The 19,733-nt window shown below is 42.5% G+C and overlaps 1 protein-coding gene across 1 annotated transcript; it reads left to right on the plus strand.

Moving 5' to 3' along the window:
- The first annotated feature begins 10,707 nt into the window (after positions 1-10,707).
- C1H9orf40 (chromosome 1 C9orf40 homolog) lies at positions 10,708-18,919 on the plus strand. Its single transcript, XM_002708210.5, has 2 exons — positions 10,708-11,371; positions 17,415-18,919. Exons 1-2 carry the CDS (start codon positions 10,970-10,972, stop codon positions 17,571-17,573), a joined length of 561 nt encoding a protein of 186 aa, XP_002708256.2. The 5' UTR covers positions 10,708-10,969; the 3' UTR covers positions 17,574-18,919.
- The last annotated feature ends 814 nt before the right edge of the window (positions 18,920-19,733 follow it).

Below are 19,733 nucleotides of genomic sequence, written 5' to 3' on the forward strand. Positions count from 1 at the left end.
ATGGATTCTACGAATACTTATTGAGAATATACATTGTGTCAGGCCCCAGACTTGGTTCTGGGTATTCAGTGAGCAAGAAGATAAATATTGTTTCTTCTATCACAGAGCATGAGTGGATACATATATCTGTATCACACACATATTAGAAAAGACTGCTGCTGGCGCCGCGGCTCACTAGGCTAATCCTCCGCCTGCAGCACCAGCACCCCGGGTTCTAGTCCCGGTTGGGGTACCGGTTCTGTCCTGGTTGCTCCTCTTCCAGTCCAGCTCTCTGCTGTGGCCTGGGAGTGCAGTGGAAGATGGCCCGGGTCCTTGGGCCCTGCACCTGCATGGGAGACTAGGAGGAAGCACCTGGCTCCTGGTTTCAGATCAGCTGTAGCAGCCACTTGGGGGGTGAAACAACGGAAAAAGGAAGACCTTTCTCTCTGTCTGTCTCTCTCTCTCTCATTGTCTAACTCTGCCTGTCAAAAAAAAAAAAAAAAAAAAAAAAGACAAGACTGCCATAGAAAATGGCATTTGAATTGAGTCCTAAGGGATGAGCAGGACTTAGTAAAACACACAAAGAGAAACACTCAGGAAACTGCATTTCATATTTTAAGTGCTTCTGTTATGAAGTTATTCATGTGTACTTTTATACAAAGAGGAAAATGTGTATTTTTCTACTTTAAGAATACTTGTATAATTTTCTTTATGTTCTGAGTTCTTTATAATATGATCTGGCACATCATGGTCAATGGTTTGAAGTTGATAAGGTTGATGAATAAATTGATGTTCAATTTACTAAAAACATACCACGAATAAATACAATTTACTGCAACAAGGAAACAGTTATCTATTGCTCCACTACTTTGAGATAAATAATATCTCAGTTGAAAGTTATGCAACAATTTATCCACAAGCCAAATTAAAATATTACAGGAAAGAGTTTTCTGATTCTAGTAATGATGGAGTTTACAGGGACCAGATTTACCCTCTTATCTAAAGTAACCAAAACCCAGATACAATACATGAAAGAACTTTTCTCACAATACTAAATATTGGGCCAGCACACTGTGGCGCATCAGGCTAACGCCCTGGCCAAAAGGGCCGGCATCCCATATGGGCGCCAGTTTGTGCCCCAGGTGCTCTTCTTCCGATCCAGCTCTCTGCTTGGCCTGGGAAAACAGTAGAAGATGGCCCAAGTCCTTAGGCTCCCGCATGGGAGACCCAGAAGAAGCTCCTGGCTCCTGGCTCCTGGCTTTGGATCAGAGTGGCTCCAGCTGTTGCGGCCAATTGGGAAGTGAACCATCAGATGGAAGACCTCTCTCTGTCTCTCTCTCTCTCTCTCTCTCTCTCTCTCTGCCTCTCCTCTCTCTGTGTAACTCTGACTTTCAAATAAATAAAAATCTTTTTTTAAAAAAAAGTTGTTTAAAAAAATACTAAATCAGCAAAAAGAGACAGAATACAAACTTGGAGCTCCCAGAATGTGGCCTTGTTAGGGGAAACCCAGGCAAAGTCCAACAGATTTCCCAAATAGAGGAAATGGAGTGGACTCCGTGGAGACTGAGGCAGCTAGAGTTTGCAAAACAGAGTTCCTGAGAGGGTAAAGCTGCACACAGAACACTTGCAATATGGAAGACAGTCCCTCTTGAGTGATCTGCAGGGTACTCATCAGGGCATGTGTGTGGGAAACTATTCAAGGCCAGGAAAAGAAGCACCTCAACGTATTACATAGGACAGTGCCCAAGGCTCACAGACAGCCAGGAAAAATGCTTTTTTTCTGCAACTAGACCAGAAAACCTCATAATTTATAGGGCACTGGCACTGGGTATGGAAAGAGAAAGATCTTGCCTCAGTAGTGGGGAACAATTAGCCCTTGGGAACAGTGCCCACGTCCTGCTTCACAAACCTTAAAAGCAAGATCAAAGTGACAGAACTTTCTATGTAATGAAACAGCATCCTTGGGGCCACCTGCAGTGCTAGCATCCCATATGGGTGTCAGTTTGAGTCTTGGCTGCTCCACTTTTTTTTTAATAGAAAACTTTTAATAAATATAAATTTCAAAAGTACAACTTTTGGATTATAGCAGTTCTTCCCCCCGTAACCACCCTCCCACCCGAAAACCATCCTATCTCCTACTCCCTCTCCCATCCCATTCTTCATTAAGATTCATTTTTAATTATCTTTATATACAGAAGATCAACTCTATACTAAGGAAATATTTCAACAGTTTGCACCCACACAGATACACAAAGTATAAAGTACTGTTTGAAGATTAGTTTTACCATTAATTACATAGTACAACATATTAAGGACAGAGGTCCTACACAGGGAGTAAGTGCACAGTGACTCCTGTTGTTGATTTAACGATTGACACTCTTATTTATGATGTCAGTAATCATCCAAGGCTCTTCTCATGAGCTGCCAAGGCTGCTCTACTTCTGATGCAGCTCTCTGCTATGGCCTGGGAAAGCAGAAGATGGCCCAAGTCCTTGGGTCCCTGCACCTGTGTGGGAGACCCTGAAGATGGTCCAGGCTCCTGGATTTGGATTGGTCCAGCTCCAACCATCATGGCCATTTGGAAAGGGCACCAGCAAATGGCAGACTCCCTCTCCCTCTCTCTGTCTGTGTAACTTTGTCTTTCAAATAAATAAATCTTAGCATCCTATACAAGGCTCAAGACTATAGAAAAACAAAAACATTTAGCACCCAACAAAGTAAACTCACAATATCTGGTGTACAAAATGTACTAGGTATGCTGAGAAACAGGAAAACAAAGCGAACAGAAACATTAACTGATTGAAACCAACCCAGAACTGTCACATGTTAGAATTAACAGAGAGAAACATTAAAACAGCACAATTGTAGTATGTATGTTCAAAATGTTATCTAGAGTCATGGTTTCTAGTGATGAAAAGTATATTTTGAGGGATGAAAAGTACAGTGTATGGGATTAACAGGTTTGGTACAAAAACGATTAGTGAAATTCAAGGCATAAAATACACAGAAACTATGCAAAAATAAATGAGAGACAGAAAATAAAAGGTAACACTGGCCTTTTTGTTGTCTCTTGCTCATGCCAGGCATGCTCTTGCTATTTTGCACTTTTTGACATTTGCACATACTATGACTTCTGCCTGGGATCACTTACCCTATATGTCCCACACTTTGCTCAAGTCCTTGCTTGAAAGTCTATCAGAGGCTGGCGCCGCGGCTCAATAGGCTAATCCTCCACCTAGCGGCGCTGGCACACCGGGTTCTAGTCCCGGTCGGGGCACCGGATTCTGTCCCGGTTGCCCCTCTTCCAGGCCAGCTCTCTGCTGTGGCCTTGGAGTGCAGTGGAGGATGGCCCAAGTGCTTGGGCCCTGCACCCCATGGGAGACCAGGATAAGCACCTGGCTCCTGGCTTGGGATCAGTGTGGTGCACCGGCCACAGCGCGCCAGCCGTGGCGGCCATTGGAGGGTGAACCAACAGCAAAAGGAAGAGCTTTCTGTCTGTCTGTCTCTCTCTCTCACTGTCCACTCTGCCTGTCAAAAAAAAAAAAAAAAAAAAAGAAAAGAAAGTCTATCAGAGAGGCCCTTCTTGACTACCTTCTATTCACTGTGCTTTACTTGCATTATTCCTCAGCACCTGACAGATGTACTTCTTTTTCTATCTCCTCCAGTATCATAGTAGGGGAGTCAAGGGGCAGCGCTATTTGTTTACTGCTGTAACCCCAGGGTCCAGATTTTTGTCTAGTCCCTAACAGATATGTAACCTATGTCTTCAAAAATATACAATTGTGAAAGATTCAGTTAGGTTTCTGGCATGAGTACCTGGATGAATGATGACACTGGAGGAGGCTACAGTATGAGATGCCTGTGAAACACTCAAGTAGAAATGAGGAAGCCTTTCATTCAACTGTTCTATTGTTTATATTGTGAATAAACAAGACAAAAAGGCAAAAATTCCTACCATCAAGGAACACTTTCTAGAGAAGGAGAAAATAGGAATAAGAATAATAAGTGAATTACATAATAGCTTGGAAGGTGAGGATGCTATGGAAAAAAATGTAAAAGGTCAATAAAATCAAGAGGGGAAATGTAGAGTGACTTGCAATTTTAAATAGGGTGGTCAGGACAGGACTCACTGAGGTGCTGACCTAGATATGATGCTCACAGAAGAGATTTATTGGTTATACTGGCAATAATATATGCACCAAAAGTTTTCATGATTAAATGAAGTATATAAAAGGTCCAGCAAATAAGTAGCTGCTAAAAATTTTTAAACCGCTTCCCTACCCTAAACTGTTAGGAGGCTTCAATCAGTCTCAAACAGGCAAGTTTAAAGATAAGCAGATGGCACATTCATGAGTTATATGTATTTCTTCTTTACCAAGAAGACATAAAAAAAAAAAAAAACCCTTCCTTCTTTATTGCTTTGTTGACTTCTGGTCATTATCCACAGTAAAGTATGGTTGAGAAAAGAAATGACTCTTTTATAAAAAGTATTTGAGGGGCCGGCTCTGTGGCATAGTGGGTGAAGCCACCACTTGCATTGCTGGCATCCCACGAGGGCACCAGTTCGAGTCCTGGCTGCTCCACTTCTAATCCAGGTCTCTGCTATGGCCTGGGAAAGCAGTAGAAGATGGCCCAGGTCACAGTGGAATCTCCCCGCTCCTGGCTTCAGATCAGTGCAGTTCTGGCTGTTCCAGCCATCTGGGGAGTGAACCATTGGATGGAAGACCTCTCTCTCTGCCTCAGACTCTCTCTAACTCTTTCAAATAAGTAAAATAAATATTTTAAAAAAATTATTTGAGCGAGGTATAGCTCAAATGCCAGCAAGTTAAATTAAATTCAAAACAATGTTCAATTAATCTAAGGAAAGGAAGTAAAAGAACAAAAAGGATATTGGGGCCGGCACTGTGGCAAAGCAGGTAAAGCTGTCGCCTGCAGTGCTGGCATCCCATATGGGCACCAATTTGAGACCCAGCTGCTCCACTTCCTATCCAGCTCTCTGCTATGGCCTGGGGAAGCAGCACAAGATGGCCCAAATCCTTGGGCCCCTGCACCCACGTGGGAGACCTGGAGGAAGCTCCTGGCTCCTGGCTTCGGATCAGCATAGCTCTGGCCATTGCAGCCAACTGGGGAGTAAAACAGCAGATGGAAGACCTCTCTCTCTCTCTCCTTCTCCTTTTCTCTCTGTGTAACTCTTTCAAAGTAAATAAATAAACCTTAAAAAAAAAAAAAAAAAAAGAACAAATAGAAAATTCCAAAGTCGGGCTGGCGCTGTGGTGTAGAGGTGAAAGCCACTGCCTGCAGTGCCTGGACATCCCATATGGGCACCGGTTCGAGTCCCAGCTGCTCCTCTTCTGATCCAGCTTTCTGCTATGGCCTGGGAAAGCAGTAGAAGACGGCCCAAGTTCTTGAGCCCCTGCACTTGCATGGGAGACCCAGAAGAAGCTCCTGGCTCCTGACTTTGTGTCAGCATAGCTCCGGCTGTTGCAGCCATCTGGGAAGTGAACCAGCGGATGGAAGACCTCTCTCTCCTTCTCTCTCTCTGCTTCTGCCTCACTGTAACTCTGCCTTTCAAATAAATCTTTTAAAAAAATTCAAAAGTCTTTCAAAATGAATAATAATGAAAACATAACATATCAAAATGTGTGGGATGCAGCTAAAGCGGTGCTACAGGTTAACATATAGCTTTAAATGTTTATGTTAGAAAAGGCTAAAATCAGTATCCAAAGGTTCTACCAGAAGAAGCAAGAGAAAGACAAGCAAAGTAAATCCAAATGAAGTAGAAATCAATCCAACGGAAAATACAGAAACTAAGATACTATGCCAGCAAATCTGACAACTTAAGTGAATAAGTGGATCTGGTATTACAACTTATGATAAATTAATTTCAAGTTATATTTCCAGGAGTTTTAAAGTGAACTCAGGGAGCAGGTATGTGGTATAGCAGTTAAGTCACTGCTTGGAACTCCCACATTCTATATGGGAGTGCCTGGTTCAAGTCCTGGCTACTTCACTGTAATTCATCTTCCTGCCAATGCTCAAGTAGTTCGGTCTCTGCCACTCACTTTGGAGATCCAGATTGGATTCCAGGTTCCTGGCTTGGTTCTGGCCCAGCCTTGGCTGTTGCAAGCATCTTTTAAATAAAATGAAAATAAATAAAACTTTTTAAAGGGAGAGACAGAGAAGAACAGCAATAAGTCAGAAACTATCATTTAAAGACAAAAAAAGGATATTATCTACAAAAACTACAAATTGCCTAAGAATAAATGTAACAAAAGTATAAGCTCTTTATGGCATTAAGAAACATAAAATGCTTGAAAATATAAATTAATCTTTAATGATAAAAAGCAAATCCATGATTACCTAAATGGTGACAGGAAAGATGGCAAAAGAGAAAGATAATATTTTTCAAGATGATGGATATGTGCATTCTCTTGATTGTGGTTATGTTTTCACAAGTAAGTGTTAATGTCAAATGTACACTTCATATATATACATATACATATACATATATATAGATATACAGTTCGTTATATGTCCATTAGACCAATAAAGAAAAAACTCCAGATAAACCAAAAATACGCTATTTAGGAATATATGCAGGGCCTTCAAAAAGTTCACAGGAGATGTGCATTATAAAAAAACTTTGCATGGATTTTGGCCGGCGCCGCAGCTCACTAGGCTAATCCTCCGCCTTGCGGCACCAGCACCCTGGGTTCTAGTCCCGGTCGGGGCGCCGGATTCTGTCCCAGTTGCCCCTCTTCCAGGCCAGCTCTCTGCTGTGGCCAGGGAGTGCAGTGGAGGATGGCCCAAGTCCTTGGGCCCTGCACCCCATGGGAGACCAGGATAAGTACCTGGCTCCTGCCATCGGATCAGCGCGGTGTGCCGGCCGCAGCGCGTGGGCCGCGGCGGCCATTGGAGGGTAAACCAACGGCAAAAAAGGAAGACCTTTCTCTCTGTCTCTCTCTCTCACTGTCCACTCTGCCTGTCAAAAAAAAAAAAAAAATTTGCATGTATTTCAAAAAAATTTTGCACCAAAATGAACACACACTAAATTGATATCACATGCCTGAGTTGGATCTTATATAAGGTACTATAAAAGAACCCGTTTCAGAGCCGGCGCCGTGGCTCAATAGGCTAATCCTCCACCTTGCGGCGCCGGCACACGGGGTTCTAGTCCCGGTTGGGGCGCCGGATTCTGTCCCGGTTGCCCCTCTTCCAGGCCAGCTCTCTGCTATGGCCCGGGAGTGCAGTGGAGGATGGCCCAGGTGCTTGGGCCCTGCACCCCATGGGAGACCAGGAAAAGCACCTGGATCCTGGCTCCTGCCATCGGATCAGCGCGGTGCGCCGGCTGCAGCGGCGGCCATTGGAGGGTGAACCAACAGCAAAAGGAAGAGCTTTCTGTCTGTCTGTCTCTCTCTCTCACTGTCCACTCTGCCTGTCAAAAAAAAAAAAAAAAAAAACCGTTTCAGAGCAACATGCTGCTAACATTGAAATAAGAACAAACATCCAATCGATGGTGAAGCTTGGGTTGAGGAAGGGTGAAATCACTGATGCCTTATGAAAAACATATGAGGACAATGCCTCCAAAGAAATCAGCACTTTACAAATGGGCAACTTGGTTTAAGAAGAGAAAATACTATATTGAAGATGAAGCCTGCAACAGACGATCACATCTAACATCTATTTGCAAGGAAAAAATTAATCTTGTTTGTACCCTATTCGTCAGAAGACTGACAGTTAACAGAAGAAACAACAGCCAACACCACAGACATCTCAAATGGTTCAGTCTACTTCCCACTGAAAAAGGGAAAAACATCTTTCTGTTCAATAGATGCCAAAACTATTGCACTCAGATCAGCTACAGACAGGAAAAGAATTCAATGGTAATTTTCAACAAGAGGAATCAAGATCCTGGAACAGGAAATGAAACTTGATTTTACCACTATGATCCTGAAGCAAAGCACAATCAAAGCAATGACTACCAAGATGTGGAAGTAATCCAAAGCAAAAGTGGACCGGTCAAGAGCAAAGTTTACAGCAATAGTTTTTTTGGGGTGCTCAAGGCATTTTGCTTGTTGACTTTTGGGGGGCCAAAGAACAGTAAGTCTGTTTAAGAGTTTTAAGAAAGTTATAAGCTTTAACAAAAATGCTCAAGAAAGCGTCCCCTTCAAAGCTCTTCACCACAACAAGGCTCCTGATCATTCTGCTCATCAAATCAGGGCACTTTTGTGACAGTTTTGATGAGAAATCATTAGCAACCACCTTATAGTCCTGATTTGGTTTCTCTTGATTTCTTTTTGTTTCCTAATTAAAAAACAAAAAAATTGCTTTAAAAGGCATCCATTTTTCTTTAGTTCACAATGCAAAAAGGAATGCATTGACATAGATAATTCCCAGGACACTGAGTTTTTCAGGAATGGACTAAATAGCTGGTATGATCATTAACAAAAGTGTTTTGAAGGCAGGTGCTGCGACTCACTTGGCTAATCCTCCGCCTGCGGTGCTGGCACACCGGGTTCTAGTCCGGTCGGGGCACCGGATTCTGTCCTGGTTGCTCCTCTTCCAGGTCAGCTCTCTGCTGTAGCCCCAGAGTGCAGTGGAGGATGGCCCAAGTGCTTGGGCCCTGCACCCGCATGGGAGACCAGAAGGAAGCGCCTGGCTCCTGGCTTTGGATCAATGCAGCGCGCTGGCAGTGGTAACCATTTGGGAGGTGAACTAATGGAAAAGGAAGACCTTTCTCTGATTCTCTCTCTCTCACTGTCTAACTCTGCCTGTCAAAAAAAAGAAAGTGTGAAAAAAAAAAGTGTTTTGAACTTCAGGTGAAGTTTATGTTGAGAAATAAAATTTATATTTTTTATTTTTAAATCCCATTTTCCCACAAACTTTTCAAAGCTGTCTCATATACATAGATGGGGAAATTACAAAGACAATAAACAAAAGAATAATGTTAATCAAAATTAAAAACGGAATCGCCTGGAGTGAAGAAAAGTGATTTACCAATGGGAGAGACACATAGGGAGATTGTCATGTTCTGGTATTTGTAATATTCTATTTCTGAAATGGAACGCTGGATTTATTACTATCAGTTTTTTAACAGCATGCATGTTGTACACAACAATTGTATATATACAGTAGCCACACTCCCCCTTCAAAAAGAGTATGTCAAGACCCTCAGTGGGTACCTGAAATAGTAGATAGCACTAAATGTTATGTACAAACGCCACAATATCACCACCAACAGTCTGAGAAGGAAGATTATTACTAAGTGAATAGCAGCTGGCACATAGAGCATGGATACACTGGACAAGGGCTGAGTCGCATTCTGGGAAGGATGGAGCAAGAAAGCATGAGATTTCATCACAGCACTCATAATGCACACTTTTAAAAGTTCTGAATTATTTCTGGAATTTTCAATTAATATTTTCAGATGGCTGTTGACCACTGTAGGTAACTGAAACCACAGAAAGCATGGATAACAGGTAACCACCACACATGATAAATTTTACAATTGGATAAAAAAAAAAAAAAAAAACAAGAAAAAAAGTCTATGGAAAGAAAACACAAAGCAATGAACCATTAGCTAAACCACACCCTATCGACTTTGAGCAGGAGCCCTTCAAAGACTTTCAACAAAATATCTGCCCTCTAGCATGAAACTGGACTGAAAACGGCAAATTCGTCCTGTGTGTCATACAACGGGGTTATTAACTTCAAACAACAGAAGAGCTAATATTTTCCTACCTTAGAAAGCCATATATTTCTACTCTTGCTAGGAAGTAAGTAACTGACCAATCCTCCCACAGCCACCTTGAGGTGTCAGGGCAAAGGGTAATTAATATTTAGGTAGTATCTACCGGCTAGAAGAAACCGTCCTTGTTTTTCTCAGAAGACCATAGCTTTTCTCTTCAAAGCACTTATAAGTCCTATTTTCTTCCATTTTTGTTTACTTGGTCACCGTCTTTATGCCAAACTGTTAAAAATACAAGTTACACCGCAGGGGCCTCTATCTTTACACTGCGTGTCAACACACAACTGCGCCGCACTCAAGTTTTTGAATCTCAGTCTGCCAACCTCACCCAGTACGACGGGAACTCGGATTTTCCCTATAATTTAGAAGCCACACAATTTTAGGACTCAGTTGGAAAAGAGAGGAGCAGGCTTGCTTCCTGCCAAAACTACCCAGCTATCTTGGATGGCTTCGTATGGTGTCTGGAATTTCAAATTTCTAAGTAGGATGTCTTCGAGGAATGCCTCCACTTTTCACAGCAGCCGCCACCAAACTAACTTCGTTTTTACTTTGTTACATTTTTTTCCTTCACGTTATCTATTGCCACTTCCTTCAGCCTTGAAACTCCCTGGTGGTTTGGGATAGTAACGTAAAGATTCTTAACCAGCACGTTAAAAAGTCTGTGTATAACCTTGGTCCCTCAATCTCGAGCCGCCCCGAGGGCACTGACCCAAGCAGGGACTACCACACACACCTCAAAGGGATTCTCTCGCCCACAGAAAGCTCTGGAACGCACAGTTCTTAGCCTATTCGGAAGCCGCTCTGCCCCTGCCCCGCCCCGCCCCTAAGGAAACAAGACCACGCCCCTCAGCCGGCTCCTCTCAGGCTCTTCAATCAGCCCGCCACCGCCTTCCCGCTTCCCGCCCCCTGTGCGCACTTCCGGCCCAGGGAGCGCTCGGGAGCGCGCTCCGCAAACCTCGACCAACCAGCGGCTCCGCCGGGCTGGCGCGAGTGCGCGCGCGCAGATTCGTGCGCAGGTTCGAATCTCCTGCGCTTCGCGGTTGCTCGCCAACGTCTGGGCCGCACCTCCGCGGTAGCGAGGGCAGCGCGCGCCGGCTGCGCCGCCCCGCCCCCTCCCCGCTGTCCACCTGCCTGTGGCCTCCTCAGCCGACCGCGGCCTAGCCCTCCCTCGCGCGCTCCGCCCCCACGGTATCGGCGCTCGGCCTCCCGCGCCGGGCCGGCTCCGCCCGAGCCTCTGGGCCCATGGCCAAGCGGCGTGCGGCCGAGCCGCTGGCGTTCCACGTGCCTTGGAAGCGGCTCCTCTGCGATTTCTCGGAGGAGCCGCCTCCGCCGCTCTGGATTCCGCCGCCCGGGGCTTCGCATCCTGGGCTGTCCCGAAAGCGCAAAATCGACGCGGGGGCCATGGCAGAGCCTTCGGCTTCGCCCAGCAAGCGCCGCGACAGCGGGGACAGCAGCGCCCCGGGCGGCGAGGAGCGTGAGGACCACAGCCTGGACACCGTCGAGCCGTCGCTGTTGCAGCCGTCCTTACGGCCCCACGGCCCGGGGGAGGAGTCCCGCGCTGCCCGGCCCCTGAGGGGCGGTGGCGACGATGGGGCGGGACGCGCAGGGTCCCCTCGGGGAGACTGGGGGGCCGCACCGCTCCAGGTAGGGGCTGGGGGCGGCCTGGGAGCCTCTGCGGGTGTGCGTGGGGAGAAAGGGGTTCGTCTTTCCCTCAGACTCCCGGCAGGCGTGAAACGGGTTGTCACACTCGGCTTGTGCACCCCCAGAGGCGACTAGCTGGGGTCACCCCTCTGGAATGGGTGCCAGCCCCCGCCGGCACGTTAGGGCTCCCCGGGCCCACCCTTGACCGCACTTCGAGAGTCCGCTAGGCTGGCCTTGTGCGGGAAAGGCCGTCGGGTGCGGTGGAAGTGGCCCCTCGTGCGGGGGCGGCGGGAGCGTGGTGGGGACGTTGACCGAGGTTCAGCTCCGCGACAAACCTCGGAGCCAGGTGCAATGCGCCTGCTTGGTTTTAACGATGATTATTCTGGAAGCCGTGAGAGACGGCTTTCCAAAGACGGTCGCCGTTGCGGTTGCCATCAGTTTGGTCGAACTAAGGGTGTGATACAGGTCCCACCGCTGTATTTGGGGGAAAACAACTCACGATCTTTAATCTTACTTAAAAAGATCACTTTTGGACATTAATTTGGTCCATCAGGTAAAGTGTACATGAGAATCTCGGGAGTTTCTGCTCCTTGGGAAATGATCCCGTTTCATGCCTGATGCTAAGAATCCCTAGAAGACTCGACTGGGTCCTCGGTGTTCAGTATGGCAGCCGCCGGTTTGGTGAGACAGTTTTTTGCAAGTGTGAAATAGTCGACTTCAAAGAGTTACTAAAAGAAAAATATACAGTACTAGAACATTTTTACCTGGACCTCACGTTAAATAACTTGGATGTGTTGGACTGAATAAAACATTAATTTCACCTCCTTTTTTTTTTACTATGGCAACTAGAAAAATATAAATTTATGTTGATGGCTCAAGTTACAGTGTTGGGCAGGTTGGTCTAGACTTAAGAATGCAAAGTGCTTTTTTTCCTTTTCTGCTATTCTCCTAGCAAGGGGGCTTTCGGAATGGAGACACCAAGTGTAGGGCTCAAAATTCACCAAACCCTTTAAAACTGCAGCAAAGCATCTTTCTCAGATTTTTTTCTGTTGTTTTAAATGTCTTATGGCAGAGTTTATCATAAGCCTTATTCCACCCTCTCCCCAAAATACATTGAGATTTCCTTTGGCATGACTCCTTCAGGTGAAAAATGCAATAATATTATACTTGAGAATGTTTTTTCCCCTGTAATTGTGAAAAAGTATGTTTTAAACTTCATCATTTTGGGGCCGGTACTGTAGCACAGCGGGTTAATGCCCTGGCCTGAAGCGCCAGCATCCCATATGGGCACCGGTTTGAGTCCCGGCTGCTCCTCTTCTAATCCAGCTCTCTGCTATGGCCTGGGAAAGCAGTAAAAGATGGCCCAAGGCCTTGGGCCCCTGCACCCGTGTAAGAGACCTGGAAGAAGCTCCTGGCTCCTGGCTTCGGATCAGCGCAGCTCCGGCTGTTGGGGCCATCTGGGGAGTGAACCATTGGACAGAAGACTTCTCTCTCTCTCTGTGTGTAACTCTGACTTTCAAATAAATAAATAAATCTTTAATAAAAAAAAAAGACTCTTCATCATTCTGATGAGTATTTCTGGTTGAAATCATGAATTGTATTTCTACCCCTAGTTTTCTTGGAGCTTAAACAGTCTTTTTCTTTAAATTGCTCTAAAATGTCACAATTAACTAATTCAGAACACAGTGGTAGTTATCCACACCTACTGGATATGGAGAGAAGTACTGTGTCATTTGAAAAAAAAAATTTTTTTTTGGACAGGTAGAGTTATAGACAGAGAGAGAGACAGAGAGAAAGGTCCTCCCTCCCTCCCACTCCCCAATTGGCCGCCACGGCTGGCACTGTGCTGATCCGAAGCCAGGAGCCAAGTGCCTCTTCCTGGTCTCCCACGCGGGTGCAGGGGCCCAAGCATTTAGGCCATCCTCCACTGCCCTCCCGGGCCACAGCAGAGAGCTGGACTGAAAGAGGAGCAACTGGGACTAGAACCCGGTGCCCATATGGGATGTTGGTGCCGCAGGCGGAGGATTAACCAAGTGAGCCACAGCGCTGGGCCCCCATTTGAATACTTTTAATTATAGATAATGCATGGTTTGAAACTTTTCTTCTTCAGACTATTTTTGATATCCAAGGTATGCCAGAAAGGGTGCTAGAGAAAATATGGATATGATAAATAAAATGAGAGTCTTTTGGTGGACTGGCGAAAAAAAAAAAACCACCTGTTTAGAATCTTCTAGACACCTGTGTGTGCCCCCAAAGCAATAACTTCTGTTATTGCAGGGAAAAGGGTCTAGGGGTTCCTTTTGTTTGTTTTGTTTTGTTTTTTCTTAAGGATTGCTTATTTGACAATCAGAGTCACAGAGATTTTCCATCCACCGGTTCACTCCACGGAGGGCTGCAACATCTGGAGCTGGGCCAGGCCGAAGCCAGGAGCTTCATGTGGGTGTCCCACATGGGTGGCAGAGACCCAAACACTTGGGCCATCTTCTCCTTTTCCCAGGCAATTAGAAGGGAGCTAGACTGGCAGTGGAGCAGCTGGAACGGGAACCAGGGCCCATATGAGATGCTGGCATCCCAGGCAGCCGGCTTTACTTTTACTTTTTCTGTAAAGCCAGCACCTAGGGGTTCCTTCTTTATCAAGACCAGTCTCTGTCTTTTGGCTAAAGCCTAGAAGCACTCATGTTTCTTTTTGTTAGGTCTGTTGCTCTTCTGCAAACCTAAGATGGGAATGTTGTCCCCTTCCTCCTTCCAGAGGCACAGACTTTTTGGTTTGAGGGTTTTATGGTTAAATTGCCGAGGAAAAATAGGGTGTAACAACAACAACAACAAAAAGGCTTTTTTGAGTACAATGCAGTAACTATCTGCCTGATATCTCCTGTGCTCAGAATAGAACTTGAGTCCCTGCTATCAATGTTTGATATCTCATTTGATAAATACTGCCTCAGATACATTATTTCTACACTGAGGACTCAATCCAGGTAATCAAAGTTTGTGGTAGGGTTATGCAAATGCAGATTTGTCCAATGGCAAGATTTACTCTTCATCACTTGGTGATACATTATTTAAAGATGTTTTTTGGTTCATGTTTATGAATACATACTTTGAACAATAGATTTTCCAAAAGGAGAATTAGAACTTTGTAACCCCATTTACTTGTTAATGTGAATTTTTTCTTGTTATTCTTTGACTTATACTTGTTTTCTAATATTAGTAAATTCCTCAAAGACTTTTAATCCCCTCGGCCGTAGAGTCTAAGATATTGAATGCACTTACAGATGAGACTTACAGACTTCTGTTCTCCAGGAGAGTAACCACTTACAGCTGACTATTGAATATTGAAATATGTCTAGCTAGAATGGTGCTGGAAGTGTAAAAGATCTTTGAAAACTTAGTATGACAAAAATTAATAAATTTAATTTCTATAATTTATATTTAAATATATTGATAACATTGAAATAATTGTATATAATTAAATATATAATTTATTTGATTTAATAAAAATTTTTGAAATGCATGTTGAAACAATGTTTTGAATAATACTAGATCAAATAAGATATTCTGATTAATTTCACCTGTTTCTTTTTACTTTTTATTTTTTTTTTACTATGGTTACTGGAAAAAAGGTTTTTTTCTTTTTTAAGATTGTTTTACTTGAAAGGCAGAGTTAGAGAGAGACAGAGAGAGAACTTCCATATGCTAATTCACTCCTCAAATGGCCACAACAGCTGGCACTGGGCTGGGTGGAAGACAGGAGCTTGGAAATCCATCTGGGTCTCCCATGTGGGTGGCAGGGGCCCAAACACTTTTGCCATCCTCCACTGCTTTCCCCAAATACATTATCAAAGAGCTGGATCAAAAGTGGAGCATCTGGGACTCAAAACCACTGTCATATGGGATTCTAGTGTCATGGGCAGTGGCTTAACCCACTGCATCACAATGCTGGCCCCACTAGAAATTTTTTAAATTATGTGACTCCCGTTCTTTTTCTGTTGGATGGTGCTACTATAGTGAATATGAGCTTAAAGTAAGAATACAATATAGTAAAACAGAATGTGTTAATGTTTATAATTGTCACTTTGGAAGACTATATAGCTCCAATGCTGCTGCTTTTGCATAAAGTATGAGTATTGGGGGGTTGCTTTTGAAATTCTGTGCTAATTTTGAACTTCATTGAAATATCAGCTTTACTTCATAGTTACTTGAAATAATTTTATAACCATTCATAGTAAACTAAAATTTTTAAGTGGCCATCACTCAGTTGGATTTATAAATTATGGTATATTATGGTAGTCATATTTTGTAACAAATGGTAGCTTTACTACAATGATCAACTTTAGGTTTTCTTGTTATTCACCATGTTTATATCCTAACACTTTTTAGAAAGTTGTCAAAATATTTTGGACTATGTAAAGTCAGTGTCCTAAAATATCAAACTTGAGGAAAAAGCTAAAAAAAAGTAATAAAAGGAGGGTATATTTTAAATATATATTTTAAGTTTTAGTTTTCATTTTATTTGAAACACAGAGCTCTTCAATCTGCTGATTCACTCCCCAGATGCCTGCAGTACTCAGGACTGGGCTGGGCTGAAGTCAGGAGCCCAGAATTCAATCCAAGTCTCCCTCATTGGTGGTAGGGATGGTACTTTGCACCATCACTTTCTGCTGCCTCAAGTGTGCATTAGCAGGAAGCTGCATTGGAAGTACAGGAGTCAAGACTGAAACTTTTTTTTTTTTTAAGATTTATTTATTTATTTGAAAGGCACAGTTAGAGAGAAATCTTCCATTCTGCTGATTCACTCCACAAATGACCGCAAGCACTAGGACTGGGCCACACCAAAGCCAGGAGCTTCTTCTGGGTCACTGATGTTGGTGCAAGGGCCATAGGATTGGGCCATTTTTCATTACTTTGCCAGGCTCATTAGCAGGAGCTGGATTGGAAATGGACTCGAACTGGTGCCTATATGAGATGCTGGTGTTAGAGGCCGTGGTTTTACCAAATGCCTGCTCCTATTTTTAAAATAAATTCTTATTTTCTTTGTTGAAAGGTGAAGCATTTTAAGATTTTTCAGACATTTTCTGTTGGTGAAAAATGGGAGAAAAATGTGGAGGTGTTCTTAGAGAAAATTATTCTAAATCTAAACACATATGTCTAAGTTTATAAATACTAAAAATGCACAGATTTGAATACATGAAATATGTTTAGACAAAACTGTATTGTTTGAAAATGCAAATTAAAAACTGTAAAATCTTTAATCTTATTTCAGAGTTTTTCAAAAATTCAAAAAAATTGTGAAGTACAAAGAGTTCCCATATACCCCACGTACAGCTTTCTCTATTAACATACTAGTATGATGTTTGTAATTACCAGTGTACCAGGCCTAGCTTCCACTGTTATATCAGTATATTTGCTATAATTAATGAACCACACCAGCTCCCCCTGCTCCAAACTTCCCTCTACCCTTCTTACCTTTTAGTCATTAACATTCTGTATTCAGATTGAGATACATTTTTTTTAAATCTTGCACATACGAGAGAGAACATGTGACATTTATTTTTCTGTGTTTGGCTTATTCCACTTAACATGATGTCCTCTAGTTCCATCCATTTTGCTTGCAAATGGTGGTTTCATTTTTTATGGCTAAATAGTATTCCATTATGTATATATACTATATATGTCTGATGATAGACACTTTGGCTGATTCCATATCTTGGCTATTGTGAATAGTACTGCAATAAATATGATGGAGAACCTATCTCTTTGAAATAATGATTTCCTGTCTTTTGGATGTATACCCAGTAGTGGGATTGCTGGATCCTATGACAGTTTGTTTATAGTTTTTAAAGAAATCTCCATACTGCTCTCCATAGTGGCTGTACTATTTTACATTCCCTCCAACAGTGTATGAGTTCCTGTTTCCTCACATCCTCACCAGTATTTGTTACTTTCTGAGACTTCAAAAATCTTATGTTTCTTTTAAAATAAATTTGTTTCCTGAAAAACGTTAGCTTTTTCAAGCCACTGATGTACTTTTATCTTTTTCCCCCCAAAGCACAATGAAGAATTTTGGCAGTACAATACCTTCCAGTATTGGAGGAATCCTTTACCACCTATTGATCTGGCAGATATTGAAGATGTAAATGAAGATAGCCTGATAGAAGCAACAGTTCAGGGCAAGAATGAAGTGGCTGAGATCGACATGGAGTCCTGACATAAGGAGCTGAAGAAATGGGCCTTGCTGAATTTGAAGAGACCTGTCTTAGTGAATTCATGTATTCTTAGGAAAATTATTTTCCATACTTGATATGATATTTCCAAACTTGAAAAATGAAGAAGAGTTGTTTTGAAGATAAATGCCTGCAGTTACTACTGAACTTACAATAGGGGATTTTTCAGTTGTAGGGGAAGTATCTTACGTGTGTGTTGTTAAAGAAAAAAGCTCATCTTGATTCTAAACTTGAAGCTATTCATCTTATAAAAAGAAATTCTGAAAGTTTTAGCAATATATGGGAAACACTCAAATATTGTTTTATAACTGTTATTAATAAAATGCTTTCTAATACATTTTATTGACTCTTCTTAGTTAAACAAAATAGCTGACTATGCAAACTTAAAATGTGGGAGATTCTGAAAGCTAGTATTGTTTTAAGAACTTTCTAATGAAAAGTAGGATTTCACTTTTGGTAGCATGTTTGCATATCTTTCAATATTTGATGTTTGTTAAGCTCTACTGAGGGCAATCAAAAATGGATAAAGAATGATGAGAAATGAGTTGGTGCCTGCTCCTTCCCTGTTTATCAAGATAATAGGAAAGAAATGTACCCTGTGATCAGTTTCTTGGTTTTGAATTGCTGTGAGGACATGATTTTTAATGCGTATTACTTTAGACCTGTAGTTCTCAACACTGACAGCACTTTACAAATCTTGGCCTGGGGGGCCAGCATTGTAGCACAGCTGGTTAAACCATCACCTGTGGTACCAGCATCCCATGTGGGCGCTGGGTCAAGTTCCAGCTGCCCCACTTCTGATCAGCTCCCTGCTAATAGGCCTGGGAAGGCAGCAGAGGGTGACCTAAGTACTTGGGCATCTGCCACCCATGTATGAGACCCAGAAAGTGTTCCAGGCTACTAGCTTTGGCCTGGCTTAGTCCTGGCTGATAAAGCCATTTGGGGAGTGAACCAGTGAATTTAAGATCTTTCTGTCCCTGTAACTCTACCTTTCAAATAAATAAATTCTTTAAAAAAAAAATAAGAATTTTGGCCTGGGCCCCATTCTTGAGAGATTATTATTTAATTGTTTTGAGGTTGAACTTGGACATAGCTATTTTTTTAAAGCGCCATCTTCCTTCCTTTCCTTTCTTTAATGTACAGACAGGGTTGAGAACCACTAGACTAATGGCAATTTTTCCTGTTTAAAGGAGAAAACTAATTTGAGATGGAGCAAAGCTTCTTTAATTAACTTTATTTTATTTTGCTCTCTATGGTTTCTGTCACAAATTATTGTGTTGTTACTACCATTTCACTGTTAAAGAAATAAAGTTTGTGTTTGTGTTATGTATCAGTGATTAAGTTAATTAAACTTTTGTACTGCGTTTGGAATGTTGGCTTTGTTTAACTCAAATAGAAAGCCAACTTGTCTGTGTGTGCATGTTTTTCATTGTTGATGACATTAGAACAAAATTCAGAAAAGATGGTAGATGTTTATGAGAGAGATTAAAAAATAAAACCCTTGGCATTTTGTGTTTATGGATTGCAAGACAGGCTGTATAGCATTGTGGTCAGATACGCTTCAAAGTCTTGTATTGTTCCCTCCTACCTATGTAACACTAAGCAAGTTATTTTTCATCTTCAAGCCTTAGATTTCTCACTTTGTAAAATGAGAAATAATAAATAGTTATCTACCTCAGACACTATGTTTACTATCAAGCAATGTTCTAAGTATTTCACATGTATCTTGTTTAATTCTCATAACTTTATCTTAAGGTAGATTCATTAGAATAAACATAATTCCATAATAATAAACTTAATTCCTGTAGTTCTACTCCATTCTACCCCATTACTAGAAGTTTCAGGATAAGAATTGGAATTTAAGAAAGAGCTGGGGTAGTAAGCAAGTGGGAGAAGTGGTTGAAGTATTGTAAAAAATAAAATAAAATGGTAAAGATTCTTCCAATCTTCTGTTGGGCCTGAGGGTGGGAAAATGTGTCTGGTATTGTCCACCGCTCTATTTCTAATGTCCAGAATAGTTCAAGATGCACAGCAGATAGTCAAGAAATATTACATTAACAAATGGGCATTTTGGAGTGGGCATTTGGTGCAGAGGTCAAGACATTATTTGGGATGCCTGCATCCCATTATTCTAGCTTCCTACC

Source organism: Oryctolagus cuniculus, chromosome 1, assembly GCF_964237555.1.
Source record: "Oryctolagus cuniculus chromosome 1, mOryCun1.1, whole genome shotgun sequence".
Lineage (NCBI taxonomy): Eukaryota > Metazoa > Chordata > Mammalia > Lagomorpha > Leporidae > Oryctolagus > Oryctolagus cuniculus.

Bases quoted from the DNA above. Each gene is read 5' to 3' on its own strand.
- C1H9orf40 (XM_002708210.5), top strand. From the start codon at position 10,970: ATGGCCAAGCGGCGTGCGGCCGAGCCGCTGGCGTTCCACGTGCCTTGG. The intron at 11,372-17,414 runs GTAGGGGCTGGG...TTCCCCCCAAAG, and splicing joins GGGGGGCCGCACCGCTCCAG to CACAATGAAGAATTTTGGCA.